Source organism: Piliocolobus tephrosceles, chromosome 4, assembly GCF_002776525.5.
Source record: "Piliocolobus tephrosceles isolate RC106 chromosome 4, ASM277652v3, whole genome shotgun sequence".
Lineage (NCBI taxonomy): Eukaryota > Metazoa > Chordata > Mammalia > Primates > Cercopithecidae > Piliocolobus > Piliocolobus tephrosceles.
Window position 1 is genome coordinate 59,292,135 of NC_045437.1, and position 23,628 is coordinate 59,315,762.

At 35.4% G+C, this 23,628-nt stretch overlaps 1 protein-coding gene across 4 annotated transcripts in view; it reads left to right on the plus strand.

Annotated features, from left to right (window-relative positions):
- PDE4D (phosphodiesterase 4D) overlaps positions 1-23,628 on the plus strand; it is a 1,617,209-nt gene that overhangs the window by 528,797 nt on the left and 1,064,784 nt on the right. For 3 of the 4 annotated variants that reach the window (XM_023210496.1, XM_026456052.1, XM_026456091.1), the window contains exon 3: positions 17,694-17,923. In XM_023210496.1, the coding sequence (XP_023066264.1) occupies positions 17,694-17,923 (230 nt within the window). Of the gene's footprint in view, positions 1-1,360; positions 1,434-17,693; positions 17,924-23,628 lie in introns of all 4 variants that reach the window. The other variant, XM_026456068.1, reaches the window with a different exon arrangement.

Genomic DNA, 23,628 nt, shown 5'->3' on the forward strand with positions numbered 1-23,628 from the left:
TAAAGGCTTGATAAATGACTAATGTTTTATTATTTTGAGAGGATAAGCATATTTTGTTCCCCCAGCTTTATTAAGGAATAAATAATAAATAAAAATTGTATATATTTGAAGTAGACATGTTATGACTTGATATATGTATACATTGTATAATGATTACCACAATCAAATTAATCAATGCATCCATCCCTATAAATGGTTACCTTATTCTATGTATATGTATGTGTATGTATATGTATATGTGTATGTGTATGTGTGTGTGGGGGGTAAGGATACTTAATATTTACTCTCTTAGCAAACTTAAACAATGCAGTATTATTATCTATAGTCACCAAGCTACAATATTAAGTCCCTATAATGTATTTGTTTTACAACTGAAAGTTAGTATGCTGTGTCCAACATTACCCCATTTCCGCCATGTCCCAGATTCTGGCAACCACCTGTGAGTTCAACTATTTTAGATTACACATATAAGCAAGATCATACAGCATTTGTCTGTCTGTGTCTGGTTTATTTCAGTTAGCTTAATGTTCTCCAGGTTTATCCATGTTTTCTCAAATGGCAGGATTTTTTTTTCTTTTTACTGTTGAATAATATTCCATTGTATATATACCACATTTTCTCTATTAATTCATTTGTCAATGGACACTTAGGTTGATTCCATACCTTGGCTGTTGTCAATAATGCTGCAAGAAACATGACAATGTAGACATCTCTTCAACATGCTTCTTTCATTTCCTTTGGATATGTACCTAAACATTAGAGTTCTGGATCATATGATATCTCTATTTTTAATTTTTCAAGGAACCTTCATACTGTTTTCCATACCGGAGGTACCGATTTACGTTTTCACCAACAGTGCTACAAGCGTTCCCTATTCTCCACATCATCACCAACACTTTTTATAACCATCCTAACGGGTGTGAGAAGATACCTCATTGTGGTTTTGATGTGCATTTCCCTGGTGATTAATGATGGTGAACACCATTTTATATACCTTTTGGTCATTTATATGTCATCTTTGGAGAAATGTCTATTCAAGTCCTTTGCCTATTTTTAAAATGGGTTATTGGAGTGTTTACTATTGAGTTGTGGGGGTTTTTTGTGTATTTTGAACACATCAGGTACACTCAGGCCTTTGTATCTGTGGGTTATGCATCCAGGGATTCAATTATCTGAGAATAAAAAAAAAAAATTGAAAAAAAATAAAATAACAAGAAAACAATAAAAATAGTAAGATTAAAAAGTAATATAGTATAATTATTTACATAGTATTAGTATTATAAATAATCTAGAGATGATTTAAAGCATACAGGAGGATGCATGTAGGTTATATGCAAATACTATGCTATTTTATATGCAGGACTTGAGCATCTGAAGATTTTGGTTTCTGCAGAGAGTAGGAAAGGTTGAACCAATCCCCCATGGATACCAAGGTAAAACTATGTATGGTTTCCAAATATTTTCTTTCATCCATATGTAGAAAATATTTCATTTTGTTGATTGATTCCTTTGCTGTGCAAAAGCTTTTAAGTCTGATGTAGTCCCATTTATTTTTTATTTTGTTGCCTACACTTTTGGTATCATATTCAAATAATCATCACCAAGACCAGTGTCAAGAAGCTTTCCCCCGTTTTCTTCCAGTTTTATGGTTTAATGTTTTAATTTCTTTTAAGTGAGTTTCTGTATTTTATGTAATAAAATATGGATACAGTTTCATTCTTTTGCATATGAACATCCACTTTCCCCAGCAACATTTATTGAAGAGACTGTTATGTCCCCATTGCATATTATTCATGCCCTTGTCAAAGACTAATTGATTATATACCCAGGGTTTATTTCTGGGATCTCTATTCTGTTCCATTGTTCTGTGTGTCTGTTTTGATGCCAGTACCACACTGTTTTGTTTACTATAGCTTTGTAATATAGTTTGTAATCGGGGAGTATGACGCTTCCAACTTTGTTCTCTTTTTTTTTTTTTTTTTTTTTTTGAGACAGAGTCTCACTCTGTTGCCCCAGGCTGGAGTGCAGTGGCACAATCTTGGCTCACTGCAACCTCTGCCTCCCAGGTTCAAGCAATTCTCTGCCTCAGCCTCCCTAGTAAGTAGCTGGGATTACAGGCATCTGCCACCATGTTTGGCTAATTTTTTACATTTTTAGTAGAGATAGGGTTTCATCAACTTGGTCAGGCTGGTCTTGAACTCCTGACCTTGTGATCCACCCACCTAGGCCTCCCAAAGTGCTGGGATTACAGGCATGAGCCACCATGCCCAGCCATTCTTCTTCCTTAAGACTGCATTGACTATTCAGGGTTTTTTTTTTTTTTTTTTTGTGGTTTCAATTGAATTTTAGGATAGTTTTTCTCTTTTTCTGGAAAAAATTTCATTGAAACTTTGATAAGGATTGCTTTTAATATGTAGATCCCATGTGGACATTTTAACAATATTAAATCTTCCAATCCATAAATATGGGATATATTTTCATTTTCATTAATGTCTTATAGCTTTAAGTGTAGAGATCTTTTGCCTCCTTGGGTAAATTCATTCCTAAGTATTTTATCCTTTTAGATATTATTGTAAATGGGATTTTTAAAATTTTACAGATAGTTTATTATTAGTATATAGAAATGCTACTAGTTGTTGTATGTTGATTTTGTATCCTATAAATTTGCTGAGTTATTTTCTTAATTATGACAGTTTTTTGGTGAAGTCTTTAGAGTTTTTTTTTTTTTTTTTTTTTTATGGAAGATGTCATTTGGATTACTTTTATTTCTTTTTCTTGCCTAATTGCTCTGGCTAGGGCTATCATTACTGTGTTGAACACAAGTGGCAAGAGTAAGCATTCTTGTTTTGTTTCAGATTTTAGAGAAGAAGCTTTCAGTTTTCCACTATTTACTGTGATGTTAGCTGTGGGCTTCTCAAATGTGGCATTTTTTGTCTTGAGGTTCATTCCTTCTGTTCCTAATTTGTTGAGAGTTTTTGTCATGAAAGGATGTTGGATTTTGGCAAATACTGTTTCTGCCTCTATGGAGATGATTATAGTTCATATCTTTATCCTTCATTCTGTTCATTTGGTATATTACACTTATTGATTTATGTATATTGGATCATACTTGCAGATCTAGGATAAATTCCACTTAGTCATGGTGAATGATAGTTTTAATGTGTTGTTGAATTCAGTTTGCTAGTATTTTGTTTAGGACTTTTGCATTTATGTTCACCAGGGATACTGCCCGGTAATTTTTTTTTTCTTATAGTGTCCTTATCTGATTTTGGTCTGAGGGTAATGCTGACCTCATAAAATCCCTTTGCTTTCAGCCTATGTGTATCCTTAAGGCTTAAGTGAGTCTCTTATTGTCTCAATATAAGAGCATTTTGTTGGATTTTTTAAAATTCATTCAGCCACTTTGTGTCTTTTGATTGAATAATCCATTTATATCCAAGATTATTTATTACTTATAGATAAGGAGTTATTACTGCCATTTAAAAAATTGCCTTCTGATGGGTTTGTAGTTCTTGTGCTTTTTTTTTTTGGTTGTTGCTGTCTTTTGTGATTTGTTGACATTTTGTAGTGGTATGCTTTGATTTCTTTTTGTCTTTTCTGGATCTAGTAGAGTTTTTTTGTTTTTTGTTTTTTCCTTTGTGATCGCTATGGGACTTTCAAAAAACATCTTATAGCACCTTATAATTATAATATTTTATTTTAAGCTGATGACAAGTTAATTTCAATCACATACAAAAACTCTACACTTTTACTTTCTCTCGTCATTTTGTGCTACTGATGTCACACTTTGCATCTTTTTGTATTGTGTATCCATTAACAAATTACGGTAAATATAGTTTGTTTGTTTATTTATTGATTGATTTAATTTATTTTGAGACGGAGTCTTGCTCTCTTGCCCAGGTTGGAGTGCGATGGCGCGATGTTGGCTCACTGCAAGCTCCGCCTCCCGGGTTCACGCCATTATCCTGCCTCAGCCTCCCAAGTAGCTAGGGCTACAGGCGCCTGGCCGCCACTCCCAGCTAATTTTTTTGCGTTTTTAGTAGAGACGGGGTTTCATCGTGTTAGCCATGATGGTCTCGATCTCCTGACCTCGTTATCTGCCCGCCTCGGCCTCCCAAAGTGCTGGGATTATGGGGATGAGCCACCGCACCTGGCTTATTTTTAATTATTTTACCTTTTAACTTTTATTCGAAATTTAGAAATAATTTATACATCATCATTACCACATTTGAGTATACAGAATTCAATTATGTATTTACCTTTTCCAGTGAGTTTTATACTTATATATGTATTTATGTTGTTATTTAGCAGCTTTTCATTTCAACTTGAAGAATCACTTTAGTATTTCTTATAAGGCAGATCTTATGGTAATGAACATCCTCAGCTTTTGCTTGTCTGGGAATGTCTTTACCTCTCCATTTCTGAAGGCTAACTTTGCAGGGTACAGTAATCTTATTTGGCAGGTTTTTTTTCAACATTTTGAATATATTATTCCATATTATTTATTTGTTATCCATAAAATAGATAGGTGGTTTGTTATCCATAAAATGGTAGCCTTGCATTGGTATCTGTGAATTTGAAGAAGCAAACAGTCTTTCATTCTTTACAGGCTCATTTTAACAACCTTCTCTTTTTGTGTCTCTAGGCTGATGGAATTCCCTCTACGATCACAAACAATTGTAGTTGGAGCTAGGTCATGTGTCTGCTACTGATTTTGTACTGGAGGCTAGTTAGCAAGCCTATTACCAGGGGCTTGAGCAGGCATAAATCTTGTCTAGTCCGTAGGCAAACTGCACTGTCTCCAAGACATTGTTGAGTAGGACTGTTTTATAACAAGGGTTCACTTCAGGCTTCACAGTTGTTTCCACCAATGGCACACCTGTTATTAGGTATGCAGATAGGTGTGGTTCCCTCTGGATTTCTGAAGGACTCCCCCTGACTCATTGATTATGTCTATGGGTAGGGAGAACCGTCCCCAGATCAACATGAGAGATCCTGGAACAAAGTCACTGCTGCTTCAGGGTCCACATCTGAGAGGACTTTGCTCCAGGGAGTTGGATGGGCATACATCTCTGGGGACAAGATTGACCTTGAGCCAACTCTAAGTGGGAATGGAGCAAAGTTATAGGGCCATTCTCAGAATCTGCTGTGGAACGAAGTTTGGCAAGCCTGTCTCCGAGAACATGGATGGGAATGAGTCCTGACAGGTTGCTAAGTGAACAGGACTGCTCTCAGGCCACAGTTTCAGTTTTAGGATATCATAGTTAGTAGACAGCTCTATGCAAAACTCTGCTCCTTTATATCTCTGCCCATTTATGTTATCAATGTCACATATTACAGCTTTTTATATTTTGTATTCGTTAACATAGTTTTATACTTATAGTTTATAATTAAGTTCTATACCAGAGTTAAAAGTAATTTATGCACCACCATTGCAATATTATAAGATTTTTATTTATCTAAATGTTTACCTTTTCCTTTGTGTTGCTGTCTAGCATACTTTGTCTCAACTCAAAGGACTCCCTTTATCAATTCTTGTAAGTCAGGTCTAGTGCTCACGAAGCACCTTAGCCATTGTTTATCTTTATTTCTCCTCCATTTTCAAAAGACAGTTTTGCCAGAAAGAGTATGCTTGGTTGACAGATTTTTTTCTTTCAGTACTTTGAATATATTGTCCCACTCCCTTCTGTCCTATAATGTTTCTCTTGAGAAATCCGCTAATGTCATGGAAAGTCCCTTGTACATGATAAGCCATTTTTTCTTCCTGCTTTCAAGATTCCCTTTTTGTCTTTGATGTTTGACAGTTTGATTATAATTTATGTTGGTATATTGGTTTTTCCAAGTCTGAGTTTTATGAGTGCCTTGAATTTGATTGTTCATTTCCTTCTTCAGATTTGGCAAGTATCTAGCCATTATTTTTTCCAAATAAGCTTTCTGTCCCTCTCTCTTTCTATCTCATTCTCAGATTTGCATTATGTGTATGTTGGAACATTTGATGGTATTCTATAAGTTTCTTAGTCTTTCTTCACTTTCTTCATTCATTTTTTTTCCTCTTTATATCTCTGGCTTCATAATTTTAAGTGGCCTCTCTTTGAATTCATTTATTCTTTCTTCTGCCTGATCAGGTCATCTGTTGAAATGCTCTAGTGAACTTTTCAACTCAGTTACTGTATTCTTCATCTCCACGAATGTTTGTTTTCCTTTTAAAGTTTGTTGATATTCTCATTTTGTTCCTGCATCATTTTCCTAATTTCATTTAGTTTTCCATCTGTGTTCTCTTGTAGCACATTGAACTTGTTTAAGATGATTATTTTTAATTATTTGCCAAGTAACATAAATTCTTATTCTTTCTGGTTGGTACCTTGAGATGTATTTTGTTCCTTTGATTGCATCATGTTTCTCTGTTTCTTCATGTGCCTAGTTATTTTTATCTGTGATTTGTGCATTTGAAAAAGCAGCTACGTCTTCAGTCCTTATAAATTGGCTTCATATAGGGGAAGACTTTTACCAATTAGCCCACAAAGAGATTTTGGGGGCCTCTCCAGTTTTTTACCAAGGGATACATCTTCTTTGAATCTGTCTGTGTTCTTTCCCAGTTAGACAAATTTGCTTCTTTTTCTTCCAAGAGCTTTTAATATCTTTCTCCATCCAGTGTCTGTCTGTACCACTGCAGATTCTGTGGCATTGCAATAAGCCACTGAGTTACCTTTTGCTCTCTGCAGACCCCAGACATCCAAAGTATGTGGATTCCATTAGTGCTCTGAATCAGGAAAGACAGAAACCAGTCTCTCAGACAACACTCTGAAACACCAGAACATTGGACATACATTCCACTCTTCTCTTTCTCTCCTACAGGAGAAGTCATAAGGTGGGATTTTTTTTTCCTGATGACATCAAGCTGTGCTGGCTTGGGGGAAGGGCTGTCATGGTTGATAAGAAATGCCTTTTCTCATCTATTTCAATGAGATTGCTATTTTCTTTAAGTTTGCCTCAGGCACTGCAACTTCTTAACTGGTTTCTAGAATTTTCATAAAACTTTTTGGATCACATATTGTTGCTACATTGGTGTCTCTGGTAGAGAATTAGATCTCTTGCTGATGAAACTCTATAGACTGCTTTTACAGTATTTAATATTGCTCTTATTTCATCTCACATGTACATAGTCACTTTCCTAACACATATAATTGTTCTCTCTACAATAGCTATTAGTGTTTCCTGTAACACATATTGACATATACTGAGTTCTTATATAAGAAAATATTTAATGGGATTTTGTATTTTTCCACTAAACTTTCTGTTGATTATTTGAAAGTACCACACTTTTTGTTGTTATTATGGCTTCATGGTAAAATTTTTTTTGTATAGGGCAAGACCATCCCCATGTTATATTTTATAACATGGCCTAATTCCTCCAAAAAGTAAAATAAAAAAAAAACTAAAAAAGAGATGATTTTTCTTGCAATAACATTAAACTTAGAAAATTATTGCAAGGAACATCAGTCTTGATTATATAAGTCTTGGAAAAGTCATATAGATTTCTTCACGTATGTTCTACTTATTTCTTTTTGAGCTTCTTTTTAAACATTTTGGTTTTGTTTGTTTTTATAAATGAGATGTTGGTGTGATAGTTTTAACAACTGGTCTTTGATTTTATAAATAAAAGCCTTTTGCATATTTTAGTTTAAAACTGGACAAATTTACCTATTCTTACTTTCAATTATTTTTTCAGTTGATTTTTTTGGGTTTCCTACATTTAACTAAGTTGTACTCAAATAAGGATAAAGTTGCCTTCACTTTTCTCACAGTTTTATGCCTCCTATTTCTATTCCTCACATTGGGTTACTGAATTTGTTAGAGGTTTTTGAAAAATGGGGGCAATGTTATGTGTGAGCTAAAACTATGAACGTTGATATCAACGAAACCTGGTCTCAAAACTCTGAAGGATCCTCAGTTCAGTTAGAACTTAGAGGTCTTAAAAGACGAGGTGGCTAGAGAGAGGTCTGCACACACATTGCCATGAGTCCTCAGACCACATAAGACACTCTTTTTTGTCTGAAACAAGGCTGGAGCCATGCCTAGATGGCCTGTGGAAAGCTCCCATGGAACCAGCCTGCTGTTCTCATTCCAGGCAAACTAACCTCTGTATGGTTGATAGTGTCACTATGGACAAACTAACCTGTTTAAGCTTCATTTTCCAAATCTGTATCATGGGAATAGTAACAGTTTTTTGTACAGCTTTTATAAGAATCAATTAGCTACCTATACAATATATGTAATACAATAAATATTACTAATTTTCCATGATTATCCTGATCTTAAGCATGAACCTATGCTTCACCAGTAGCTATAATGTTAAATATAAATTTAATATAAACATTCTTTTGATTCATAGTTTGTTTATCAAGGAAATATTTTGTAGTTATCTGAATATCAAAGCCAAAAGCAAAGCAACATTTCTGACTCTCTGCATGCGGAGAGGGAACTTAGCTTTACTTTGTCTCCTCTTTCCTCCCCACAGCCCAATATTTGTTAGTTTATTCTAGATTTACATACCCAGTTTATCACTGTAAATGTATCATCACTTAAATGATGATTTTAGGTTTTGCTTTCATGTTTATACACATAGTTTTGATTGGTATTGGTATTTAAGTAAAACTTGAGAATGAAGACAATAGATTCTTTGTATTTCTTTTAAGGTTGTGATTTGACCACTGATTCTTCAAGTGAGAAACTTTTCAAAACACTTGAAAGAGTAAACTGACTGAGTTTTAACCTATACTTACTGTAAAACAGAATTTTTAGCTGCTAAAAAATCAATGTTAGTTTCTTTTCTACACTTGGGATTCTATTACTGTATGTAACTGTGAAGGAAATAATTGACAGAACTCATATTTCTCCTTAATTTTTTTCCTTCCTCTACCAACAAAATAGAATTGAGTTTATTTTTTAAAGTCACCCAGGAAATGTACAATGCTATTTACAAAAGGTTAATTGAATCCTAGAGTTGCAGATTGAGTTTCTTGTTGATGAGAATGTACAGTAGAATATTACTGAATGAGAGATTTTTCTATTCCTTTTTGGAAACTTTTTGGAAGTTTTGATGACTGAGTTATAGGGAATGGCTTTAGAAAGACTTCAGTGATTTCTGTCTCTTCTAATCAGTATGAAATCACAGCCTATATTTGGATTATGCTCTGTGAATGTTTGAAACCTATCTGTTATCTTTGTGTTAACCCGAGGTAGAAATTCTCATTTTTATACAGAATTAATTTTGCAGAGTATCTTCTCTATGTCAGTATACAGATATCCATTTGAAAATTGATTGTGTTAAGTCGATACAGTGCCCTTTTCTGTATTAAAAGACATTAGGATGTTTATTGCCTTGACTTGTGAGTTTCCTGTAAGGTTATTTGGGCAATAATAGCATTCAGTTTTAAGATACAACATATATAATAAGTAATGAGACAAGAGGAAAAACATTTTGCATAAGGCTTAGAGAATCTTAAGGCTTATTTTCCATTATTGCTTTAGTGCATTATTAACAATTTCATGGAGACATGATTGACTAATATATGAAGGAAATGTCTACTATTGGCATATAATATGTTAAAATTGCAAATATGATTTTTAATCAACTGTGATAATAGTCTATTAAATTGTATCCTAGTCCTTGAAGAGTCACTAACATTATCTTGTTTATACTACAAACTTAGATACAGGGAAATTTTACTTTTACAGAACTTAATGTTGCACCAAACTAATTGGACAGGAAAAAAAGGAACGTGACATTGGAAGTGATAAAACAAAACCCATCCTCTGCCTACGACTGTCTTCTTCTTGGACCTATCTGACTATTTAACATGCTAACCTTTACAATGCTCTGCATAGTGTAGGCCCTCTGAAAGCACTTGACTGCCTGAAATCTTTCATTCTTATTTAAAACAAAATAGGTGAAAATACTTAATCATGATGTCTATATATTTGAAAGAGTATTTGAACATGGGGAGAGACCCAACCAGTTTGAGTGGCTGAAGTTTTGGAATTTTTATAGAAATTCCCTATTATGTGTTTCAACTTCATGTCTGACTTAAAATTATAGTTACAATACAACATCGCTAGTAACACCAATGTTTAATACCATTTCCTTTTTCCCAATTTCTTGCAGTTGAAGACATGGAGATGAGTATGTCTATATGCTTCACTCTTTCCTCAGCAAGGTTTATTTAGCATATGTTTTGTTCCAGGCACTGGCTAAGTGCTAGGAGTACAAAAGTTGTTTTGGCTCCCTTCCTTCCAGATGTGTCCATGTGTCCAGGCTAACAGAGTGAATAGTCACATAGGCAAATCACTCTCCTACATTTGTCAGGCTGAAGGCTGACTTGGTGTCATAAATAAAAAGGCAGAAGATATTTGTATTCATTGTCTTGGATGATATTTTCAATCTGAGTGGGCAGATTGAAAAGAAAAATGAGGCTGGGCTCAGTGGCTCACACCTGTAATCCCATCACTTTGGGAGGCCGAGGTGGGTGGATCACCTGAGGTCAGAAGTCTGAGACCAGCCTGGCCAACATGATGAAACCCTATCTCTACTGCAAATACAAGAAAATTAGCTCGGCGTGGTGGCAGGTGCCTATAATCCCAGCTACTTGGGAGGCTGAGGCAGGAGAATCGCTTGAACCTGGAAGGCGGGGTTGCAGTGAGCTGAGATCGTGCCATTGCACTCCAGCCTGGGCAACAAGAGTAAAACTCCATTTAAAAAAAAAAAAAGAAGGAAAGAAAGAAAAGAAAAGAGAAATGGTTGAAGGATAGCAGCTTGGACAACGCCTAGGTTTTAAAGACAGCTAATTGAGGAGCCAGCAATGAGACTAAATGAAAATGACTGGAGAAGTAGATAGACAGAAAGCAAAAATAAATGTCCAATTTATGGGGTGATCTACATCCTTTTTTTTTTTTTTTTTTTTTTTTTTTTTTTGTCTGTGACAGTCCAGATGTTCTCTTTTTGTTGATGTCACAACTGGCTGGCACTTTCTTTCAACTTGCAAAAGTGTTATGTACTCCAGTAAACCCTAAGTTCTCTGTTACAGCTTTGATCATATACTGGTGATTATCTGTCTATTATATTTTATCTCAAATGAACTGTATAAGTGCCTAAGCAAAAGGAGGTGCCTAATTCATCTCTGCATTTTCAGTACCCGACACAAACATGAAAGGTAGTAGGTGCTCAATAAATGATTAATTGAGAAATTAATAGGAATGGAAACACACTAAGATAGGTTGAACTCCCTTAAAGATATATGTATAAAATATAGCACTACCTGTAACAAGGAAACACTAAATGTTTGTGGATTACCCCAACAGAAGATTATCTGTGGCTCATATATTCCAAATTAAGTGTTTCTGATTGGCAAATGTCTCTTTTGTAAATAGTGATTAAGAAACCATGGCTTCTTCTATCTTGTGGCTCTACCATCTTCAACACATGGTGAGGGGCTACAGAGGGGAAGAGAAATAGGGGGTTGTACTCACAGAGTTTTTATGTGGCAGGCCTGAAAGTGGCGCATACACAGACACATATACATTTCCTTAACTTATAATCAATGAGCATGTAATGTAACACTCACTGACATCTCTATAGCTACCTGTAAGGGAGTCTGGAGATGTGGTCTCACTGCATGCCCAGAAAGAAACATTCTTTCCTGCAATGCCCATATATGTACATATATATATGTATATACATGTTTACATATGTATGTATATGTATATATATGTGTATACATATAGCGTATGTATATTTATACACACACACATTTTAAGGGGATTTTCTTATAGAAATTTTATTTCTCCCCTCTCTCTCTATATATATGAAATAAATGCCAGAGACCGTGAGATTATTAAGAACCACAGAAATTTATTTAACCCTAGTGATGTGCATGCCTGTGTTTTAAAGACCATTAAGTAGTGTGCTATCTACTTTTGAAAGAAAAAAATTAAACAAAGAAATTAATTAAATACCTTGGATAGAAACTGAAACAAACAAAAAGGAAAATAATAATAATAAATTCAACATTCATCCATTGTAAGCATCAATTATTACGGAATTATTTACTTTAGGCATGTATTTCAGAAAGATATTTGTCCTAACAGTAAAAAGCATAACATTAAAGTTATTTGGCTGTCAATTATTCCACATAAGTTGGTTAATTATTGAATATAATTTTATTTTACTGCAAGGTAGCAGGTTCATATTAAATTTATTTCAATATGTTAGCATTTCTTTTATTTTGATACTGCATATCTTGAAGCTGAATATGAGATATTTCTAAGTCCCATCAATAGCAAGGTGAATGTTGTATCATTTTATTATTATGACTTTTATTAGACTTTTAAAATTGAAAAACAAGACATTTTTATTACAGGGAATATAGAAGGTAATAATTAATAAAGATACTAAAACAGAATTATTACCAATACTGCTCAGGAGAACCATTTTAGAGAATTAGGATACATCTTTAAAGAATTGTTTTATGAATATAATATGTGACTTTTTTGTTTTGTTTTGATATTATTGTTTTATAAAAATGAAATCACTCTATAATCTGTTCTTCCCACTCAATATTGTATCATTACATGATTATGTATTCTTCTACATTTTAACAGCCTCATAGTATTTCATCATATGATGTATCAACATTTACTAAGTCAATCCTTCAGTGCAGCAATTAGATTACATCCAGTTATTTGTTATTATAAATGAGCTGCAGTGAACATCTTTGTGCCTGGATATTTGCCAAACAATTTTATTAAGCTATGTCTAAAATGTCAAAACCATTAGTTCTCAAACTTTAATATGCACTAGAATGATACTGGTGACTTATTCAGACTCATAAGCCCTACTCATAGAGATTGTGTTTAGGAAGATCTGGAATAGGACCCAGGAGTCTGAATTTTAGCAGGCACCATCTATGATTCTAATGCAAAAGGTTTGAATGTCACATTTTGAGAAATAATGACTTGGAGACATTAGAAATACTATCTTTTTCCATCATCTCCTTGCCATAATGCCATTTTCTAACAATAACATAAAATACTTACTGCTCTGGCAATTAGTTTTACATCTCTCTCCAAAATAAGGACATTTAACCTCTTGCCTTGTACTTGATAAGGTTGTTCTTTTTATTTCTGAATCATAACTGATACACATTGATCTAGAGTGTGAAAAAGCCTCTTATACTGTTTTGGAATGGAAAATGTTAGAATATAGCCCTCTAGTGCTTTATCATTTTTGTTATAAAGATAAAAGTATTTATAGAAAGTGGGTTTAAACTAACAGAGTGTAAGCATGGGTGTAAACGTCATTTTTAGTAGAGATAATTATCTCAGAAAAGTTACCTCTTGAGGCAGTTTTATCTAAAAGAGAATGTCACAAACATTAAGTCATTCAACAGATAACTTCAGTTATATAAAGCATTTTTGCAATTGCAATGCTAACACCCAGAGTAGGCAGCTAAATGCTTATAAAAAGATGTTAACTTTGGCCAGCTATATTGAGTGCTACTGAAGCTTTGTTAGACTCATCCTTTGTTCTTCTTTTCTATGTTCATCCAGAAGAATAGTATTTACACATGTGTTAGTCAGGGTTCTCTAGAGGGACAGAACTAATAGGATGGATGTATGTGTGAAAGGGAGTTTATTAAGGAGTATTGACTCACATAATCACAAGGTGAAATCCCACAAGAGGTGGTCTGTAAGCTGAGGATCCAGGAAGCCCGTTCAAGTCCCAAAACCTCAAAAGTAAGTAAAGTGGCAGTGCAAAGATCCAAAAACCCAGCACTCTATAGAAGCATGTTACAACATTTGATGACTCTATAATTCTCATCACACTCAAAAGTAGGGAAGCTGATTTCAGTCTGTGGCCCAAGGCCTTAGAGCCCCTGGCAAACTACTTGTGTAGGTCCAAGAGTCCAACTGTTTGAGAACAGGAGTCTGATGATCAAGAGCAGGAAACATCCAGCACAGAAGAAAGATGGAGGCCAGAAGTCTCAGGCATTCCAGTCCTTCCATGTTTTTCTGCCTGCTTTTAACCCAACTGTGCTTGCAACTGATTAGATGGTGCCTACCCACATGGAGGGTGGGTCTGCCTCTCCCTGTACACTGACTGAAATGGTCATCTCCTTTGGTGACTCCCTCACAGACACATCCAGGAACAATACTTTGTATCCTTCAATCCAATCAAGTTGACATTCAGTATTAACCATCACAACACATAAGTCATTAGCTTAATCAAGACCTGTTTCCAATCCAGGAATGAAGTTGTGTTCTTAGAGGAACTTCCTAAGTACATAAGTACACAGAGCCTCACTTTTGCAATCTAAAAGCTGAGACTGTTCCAAGTGCATATGCTTTGTTTTTTTCTATATTTGTTATCTCACGGAAACATTGATTTGGCGTTGGTTGTTGCAAAATCGGCATTTTATAGCTGGAAGTGGTGTTAAGGTTTATTTTGTATAACCTCTTGATTTTATCCCTATGGAGACTAAAGACCAGCAAGGTTAAGACCAGCAGATCTGGAATGAGTTATTTGTATATAGCAATAGCAATATACAAATAGCAACTTGTACATTGTGTTGTTGCCAGAAAATGGCATTATTGCAAGAAGATGATGGAAAATATAGTATTTCTAATGTCTCCAAGCCATTATATTTCAAAATGTGATGTTCAAACCCTCCGCATTGGGATCATAGGTGGTGCGTGCTAAAATTCAGACTCCCAGGTCCTATTCCAGATCTGCTGGTCTTAACCTTGCTTGTCTTTAGTCTCTGCAGACAAAAAATAAGACATTATACAAAATAAACCTTAAGAACCCTTCCAGTTATGAAGTGCTCTGATTTTTTAACAACCAATGGCACTTCTTAAGACCACCTGAGTAATTACTGGCAGAACAGGGGATAAAATTTCTATCCTCTCATTTTATGACAGATTGTCATTCATTTCTAATGTTTATGTAGGGCTGCTGTCATCACAGTTCTGTTTAATTTTTCAAATGAAAATATGAAGCTTATTGAGTTATGATCAATTACTGTGTGTTCTGTTCTTTTCTAGTAATACTCACTCTGCCAGTGACTATACTTGTTAAGGTAGTGCAGCATGGTGGCTTTTAGCTCCAGTTTTAACTAGAAGAGATTTGGGTTTGGATCCTGACATGTAGGGTGATCAATCATCCTGGTTTCCTTGGGACTCTGGGGTTTCCCTGGACATAGGACTTTGAGTGCTGAAATCAAAAGATCCCAGGTGAAGTAAGATGATTAATCACCTCACTAGCCATGTGGCTGTGTGGCCAATGCATGATATTTGATAGGTCTCTGGGGTTTTTGATGGGTAAAATGGGAAAAGTAACAAGAACTAACTCATAGGATTTTAGTAAAAATTAAATGAGACAGTATATGTAAAACACAGCACTACTTAATAAGGACTCAGTAAATATTAGTCATTATTATTGATGTTTTATAAAACATCTCAGAATTTAGGATTTGAAATAAATGAACTTCCTTTTTAGCTTTGACCTCTTCTTTTTTAAACCTTCTCAGTACCCTTCTATTGTCTTGTTTGTCTATACAACTGGACAATACAACCCAAGATTGGATAGAGTCCACCATCTCACATCCTTTCACCTTTTTCAAGATATAAATCAGGAAGACAAACATTTTCTATTTGGGAACCAATATGAAGAATGAGCATCAAAAACAGCATAGTGCTGTGGAGAAAGGGGAAATTAGCCTGGATTATAATAATAGCTGCCATTTTGTTGAGCGCAAACTCTTTGCCAGACATTGGTGCTTCAAATACTTTACATATTTGGTCCACACAGTGACTCTGAGAGGTAAATATTATTATCTCAGTTTTCAGATGGAGAAACAACTTCAATGAGCCTAAGTTACTTGCCCAAAGATAGCTGTATACTAAGGATTGTAATAAACAAGGTCTGAATGTTCCAAGCTTGATGAATTTCTAACTTTTAGCCAATGGGTTAATTTTGGGAAATATAAACTTCCCTCCCTGGGCTAGTTTCTTCACCTGTAAAACTCAGAAGGGAAGGAAATTGCCATGTATGAGTGCTAATCACAATGCAGGTATTGAATTATGCACATCATATGCATGGTCTCATTTAATTCTTGTATGTAAATATTAGTCCCATTTTTATAATAAAGAAACAGAAGCCTTAGAGAGACTAAGCAACACTCTAGCAATACAAATAGTAAAGTGGCAGTGCAAAGATTCAAAAACCCAGCACTCTATAGAAGCATGTTATAACATTTGGTGATTCTGTAATTCTCAATATGTGGATATAATAAATATTGCTAGAGTAGACTTTCCAGCCTTTTATAAATAATTATTGCGGCCGGGCGCGGTGGCTCAAGCCTGTAATCCCAGTACTTTGGGAGGCTGAGATGGGCGGATCACGAGGTCAGGAGATCGAGACCATCCTGGCTAACACGGTGAAACCCCGTCTCTACTAAAAAATGCAAAAAAACTAGCCGGGCGAGGTGGCGGGCGCCTGTAGTCCCAGCTACTAGGGAGGCTGAGGCAGGAGAATGGCGTAAACCCGGGAGGCGGAGCTTGCAGTGAGCCGAGATCTGGCCACTGCACTCCAGCCTGGGCGACAGAGCGAGACTCCATCTCAAAAAAAAAGAAAAAAAGAGAAATAATTATTGCTCATGTGATAGTATATTTTTCTCAACTAGAATCAAAATATTATATTTTGACCTGGGTTTACCTTTGCATGTGGATAACATGGATCAAATTTGCAAAGTTCTGCTGAGTTGTGACTTAAGTACAGATCTACTGCATCCTCAAGTTTCTTGTAAAGCCTTTTTTTCTTACTACCCTCTCAGTCTTACAATAATTGTCAAGAGTATATCTCAGTAAGATGTGACATATGAAAACATATGTTTCAAATATGGCCTTAAATATGCAGGAAAAAACAGGACTTTTTTTCTTCCTCTCTCTTTATGGGCATGCATGTAAGAAAAATATATATAAATATAGTCATGTGCTGTATAACATTCTAGTCAACTATGGGCCACACATACCATGGTGACCATAAGATTATAATACTGTATTTTTACTGTATCTTTCGTATGTTTAGATATGCTTAAATACACAAATATTTCCCATTGTGTTATAATTGCCTACAGTATTTACTACAGTTACAAGGTACCATCTATGTTTGTGTAAATACACTGTGATGTTCACAAAACAAAGCAATTTCCTAATGATGCATTTCTCAGAATGGATCATTATCAAGTGATGCATAACTGTATATATATGACACATGTATATGTCAAGATATGTATTTAATGATGTTTGCAATTCATTTCATAGGGGTTATAAAATCATTTTGATTTATCCTTGATTTTATAGAATCCACGCACAAAGCTAATAAATTCTAAGATTACTGAAGATGTTAATTAACTGTTTTAACCAAGCCACACCTGGTAAACAAATTTGCTGTGTTAAATATAAATTTAGATTTTAGTTAATCAAATACCATTCACTTAATGTCACTGTTTTCTAGATAGCATTTTTCATGTATAAATTTTACTTAATTTCTTTCCCAGGAAAGTATTAAGCATTACATAATGATAAACACTGTGACTTTTGTTGATTATATGTACTTTCTTGAACTATTACTTCAGGCCTCTGAGGAAACACTACATTCCAGTAATGAAGAGGAAGACCCTTTCCACAGAATGGAACCCTATCTTGTCCGGAGACTTTCATGTCGCAATATTCAGCTTCCCCCTCTCGCCTTCAGACAGTTGGAACAAGCTGACTTGAAAAGTGAATCAGAGAACATTCAACGACCAACCAGCCTCCCCTTGAAGATTCTGCCTCTGATTGCTATCACTTCTGCAGACTCCAGTGGGTGAGTGCCCTCAGATGTCACTTCCCCATTTTATATTTTAGATGTGATTGTTATCTGTGGTCTTTTGAGTTTTTGTGGCTCATTGCTTGATTTGAGTGGGAGAACAATGGGGTTTCTAGAGTAAAAAAAAAAGGGGGATGAATTTCTCAGGTGACATATCTATATCTGCAGGAGAAGACATTTTAGTGAAATTGTTTTACAAAGAAGAGCTGAAAATGTATTGGTGAATGCTAATAAACATTTGCAAAAGGGCAGTTGGACTTGGAAAATCAATATTGGCCGTATGTGACTTGATAGAAAAAATTTTAACAAATGAGAACTAATAGACAAATTACCGTGTAGTGATACATGTCTAGAAACAATAGGAAATGTTCATTGATGCAAAATGAATTTGGCATCAAGAATAGATTGTACTGTAATTAGAATCAAAAGAAATATGCAGTGGTATTCATGAGTCTAAAAATTTTGCCTTTGACATTTTGCAGTATTGCTTACCAGATTGCCATTTCAGCTCCCAGTATAAGGTAAATTTATTTAGTGTTAGTACTTACAGAGGAGTCAGCCACAGCCACATCTCCATCGTGTAACATTTTTATTTCCTACTTTGCAGGGTATGGTTTTTGTTTTGATTCTTTTTCGTATTGTTTATCAATATGGTTTTATACTTTAAAGCAATGTCACTAGGTTAAAAATTGTGAAAGAAAGTAAGGATATTGGGCATATCCATTATTTGTTCTTGTGACCACCCGCATTTTTAAGAAGCCTGGATAGAAAGGAAAGAGGATGAAGCCAGTCGGCCATACATATATAGACTCTTGAACATTTGCTAAAACTTTTACAAGAACAAAACAATTACTATGCTACAAATGTGATGCTCCCACGTTGTCTGCCAAGTTAAAGGCATCTCTGGGGAAAATGCCTTTTTGGATCTTGTTAAAGTTAGGAAGGTTATGCTCAGAGGAAATTTGACTAGTAACTCAACTCAAAGATACTGAATTTAGCTGTTTTACTTGTTATTGACCAGTCTAAGGGACCTGTGTTAGGAAAAGGCATGAGGAAAATACTACTAGATAAATAATAAGACAACAAATATTCACTCTGAAGCAATGAAAAGAGAAAATATATTTTGTTTCTGTTGTTGTAATTGAGCTATGTGTTTAAAGAAGAATGCATACACATTGATCAAACTCATACTAAAGCAGATAGGAATTTTATAACAGCTTGACCAGAACATTTTTTGAAAAATGCTGTTCCCCTGAAACTATTTCTCCTTTCTTTGGAATTAACATTGCTGCTGTTCTATCTGTGTAGAAAATTCACAGATATCAGGTGTATCCAGGGTTCCCAAGACCACCCTTGGGTTCAACGATTTGCTAGGAGAGCTCTCATAATTCAGGAAATAGTCATATTCATGGCTCTGATGTGTCACAGCAAAAGGATTCAATGCAGAATAAGCAAAGGGGAAGGTAGATGGGACAAAATCTGGAGGAAACCAAACGTAAGCTTCCAAGAATCCTCAAGTGAAGTAAGACAAGATACACTTAATTCCTCTGGAAATGAGTTAAGACAATACATGTGAAATGTGTTCACCAGGGATGCCTTTACCAGGGAAGCCTATTAAAGACTCAGTACCTAGAGTTTTTACTGGAGGCCAGTCACTTAGGTACCCTCTCCCTAGGATATACAAAGTTCCAGATTTCCAGAAGGAAAGTGGATATTCAGCATAAACCACATTATTTGCACAGACAATTTAGGCGAATTGAGCCACTCTTACCATTTAGAGAATGGTGGATCACTCCTGAAATTAAAGTCTGCTAAAGACCCGTGTTTCAAACAGACCTTTCTATATTTAATTGACATAGTCCTGATTAACTGTTTACTACACAGCAGGTTATCTTAGAATAGTTATCTTACTTTCTTCACACTTGTGGAAGATGAGATTATAATTAAAATTAGAATGTACTAATTTAAAGCCCTGATGTATTCAATTAGCTTTGGTATCTCAAAAATTTTGGTTGCAAACCATGATTTCTCATTTTGAGTTGGTGTTATATCATGTGCCCTTAAAATAAAATGATGCAATATACCTAATATATCTCTATGTAGTTGAACATTGTGTGTAATCTAAAATCTTGAGCTGGGTGCAGTGGCTCATGCCCATAATCCCAGCACTTTGGGAGGCTGAGGCAGGGATTAATTGAGCTCAGGAGTTTGAGACAAGCCTGGGCAACATGGCAAGACCCCACCTCTATCAAAAATACAAAAAAAAAAAAAAAAAAATAGCTGGGTGTGATGGCTTGTGCTTGTGGTCCCAACTACTCAGGAGGCTGATGCAGGAAGATAGCTTCAGCCTGGGAAGGCAGAGGTTGCAGTGAGTCAAAATCCTGCTACTGCACCCCAGCCTGGGTGGCAGAGAGAATGTATTGCTCAAAACAGTCTCCAAGTGCCAAGGAACTTCAGGGTTCAGAATTATCTATATCACAGCATTTCTGTTGATTCAAATTTATTTCCACCTTCATTAAAAGTCAAGTACAATTGACCTTTGAACAATACAGGTTTGAACTGCACAGGTTCCCTTATATGAGGATTCTTTCAACCAAACACAAATGGAAAATATAGTATTCTTGGGATGTGAAACTCATGTATACAGATGGAATGACTTTTCATATATGTGGGTTCCAGAGGGCCAGTTGCAGGACTTGAGTATGCATGAATTTTGGTACATGTGATAGTCCTGAAACCAATCCCCTACATATACCAAGGAATGACTATATAAGCAATATCATGCTTACTATTTACAAATTTATCCAATATTATGAAGAAAATAGTTTTTCTTTTTGAGAGATGGAACAAGGGGTTCTTTTCAAAAGAAACAATAGACAATAATGGCCAATCAACAAGAACCAAATTAAATACGTATTAAAGGTATTGTTATTACATTTGGAAGCCAGAACGATTTGTGAATTGAATATTGAGGAAAGAAAATTCAGGAGTATAATTTTTCTGGAATGTCGAAGCTTTGAAGGAGAAATAGAAGGTAAAGTTTGGGCTTATATTCTGCAGCCATTTCAGTAAACTAGGAGCCCGATTCCTTCACAGCTGTCAGGAAGAACTAACGGGAAATTTACCCTATTTTAACTGAGTTGTCTCCAGCCCAGTTCCCCATTATTAAAGGTTACTATGCCTTTAAGTCCCATTGTCAACCTATGCTGAGACAAGACCTTAGCAATTGCAAATCTTTGATGATAAAGGTGACTTTTCATGCCCTCCAGATTCATTTTCCTTTCTTTCTTAACATCATAGCCTTTTGATCTTTCTTCTGGCATATCAGTATGCCAGATACTTGCTTTGTCAAGTGTCAGGCAGTGGGTCTAGAGACTTGTTCCACCCCTTTAGAAAGCCACAGTATGGCCCTGAGAATCATTAGTTTCTGAAATAAAACTTTGGCCTGCAAAAATAAGTGTTGTAGATGACAGCTGTTAGCTTCTTCATGAAGTACTTGGGTCAAGAGACTGAGTTCAAAAGAACTTTTAGTTATTCACACTTCCATATTTCTACTTTGAGTTTTTTTCCCAAGCAATGCGAATGTGTTCAAATGTACAGTTTTTAACAATTTCTTTTGAATGTGCCCAAACTGTTAGATTGTGTGTGTGTTGTGATTTAGCAAACTTTAGAAACCGTAAATGAACCCAAAACAGAATTATTAAGACCTGGGATGCCTATAACCCTGAATTCATCTGCCAGCTAACTTTCCATACAGGGTAGACTCATTCAGGCTTCACCGTTGTTTACTGACCTTCCTCGAAGTAAGAGAGACAGCTCTTAGTGACTTGAAATGTTATGAACATGGCATAGAAGTAATTTGGAAAGTCAGTTTTTCATATTTTCTTCCTAAATAATTTTCTATCTATTACCTTTTATAAAATCTTTTTATTAAGGTATAATTTATGTGCATTATACATCTTGAATTATTATGTATTTATACACTCACATAGTCACCATCCTATTTCTCAATTTATCACTAAAGGTTACTTTGCCTCCCCTTGGACCTCACATAAATGGAATTATACCGTATGTACTTGTTGTGTCTGTCTTCTATTAATCGAAATGTTCTTTTTAAAAAAAAAAAAAAAAAGAAATGCATGTTTGTGTATATCTCAGCAGCTTGTTCTTTTTATTGCATAAATATACTATAATTTATTTATTTTTACTCTCTTACTAATGAACATTTAGGTTGTTTCTAGTTTGAGGGGATTATGAATGAAGCTGCTGTGTACACTTATACCAGTCTTTTTGTGAACATATGCACTCATTTCTTTTGAGTATATTCCCAGGAGTAGCATTTCTGAGTCATAAGGAGGCAAATATTTATTTTCTAAAGTGTTGTACTCTTTTACCCTCCCACCAGCAATACGTACAAGGTACAGTTGTTCTATATTCTCACCAACACTTAGTATTTTCAGTCTTTTTCATTTTGGTCATTCTGGTGAATGTGTACTGGTATCTTACTGTGGTTTTAATTTACCATTTCCCTGATGAGTAGGAATATCGCTTACCTTTTGATGTGTTTATTGAACATTTGGATATCTTCTTTGTCTTATGCTCATTCAGACATTTGTTCAGTTTTTCTTTTATTTATTGATTTCTGAGGGCTCTTTGTATATTCTAGACGTGAGTCTTTTGTTAGACATGTGTATTATAAAGTGAATATTTTGTTCTAAACAGTGTCTTGAATGTTTACTTTCTGTTTACTTTGAATATGTTGGTAACCCTAGGCACCTATGAAATAATGAGGGAAGTGTGAAGCAGGGAGAAGAAACTGTAAGGCAAGAAGTGGGCCCAACTTAATAAGGGGAAAACAAGAATCACATTTAACCCACAGAGCAATTTCACTTGGAGACAAGGATAGCTGTTCCCTTGAATATTGGATGGTAGCAAATAAGACATCCAAGTACTAAGAGGGCAGGCAGAGAAGAGTTGAGAATGAGGCAACAGCATGCTTATGGTGGCTCATAGCCAGGTAGGGAGTGGACAAGAATGGGGGCTCTGGACATAGATGGTCTGAACTTGAGTCCTGCCTCCCACCTACTCGCCATACCACCTTGTGAAGGTACTTAACCACTCCAAGTTCCTAATTTTACAAAAGCAAAAGTAGGAATAATGGGAGCACCTACCTCATGGGTTTGTTCTAATGATATAATACCTATCCCCGTTTTTCACATATTGTAAATACCTAATATATAACATCAAAAGCTACTACTCCTATACTGGGAAAATATTAGAACAAATAATGTTTGTTGTTGTTAATGTTTGTTTACTTATTGGAATTGGCTTCAGAGATCCTCTACAAATAACTCTTGGGGTAGAGATGAATGTTCTAGTAGATTTGGGAGTCAACCAGAAATTGGCTCCTGTTTCCGAAAGTTACAGTTATTATGGACTTGTGACATTTGTGTTCAGAAGTCTGTATCTGGCATCTTCCCGCAGACATGTCTTGCTTTCAAGTGCTGTTCAGTTATGTTTGGAACGAGAATGGTGGTCTCCCTACTTCTGCTTCACCTCTTCTACAACCTTGCTGACTTCTAAATAGTTTCCTGCTCAGAATCCTCAGAATTAGGATCTCCTTTCAGTCCTATCTTGGGCACTGGCTTACATTCCCCCATGTGGTCCATGTGCCCCTAGACAATCTAAGGAGAGTCTAGCTT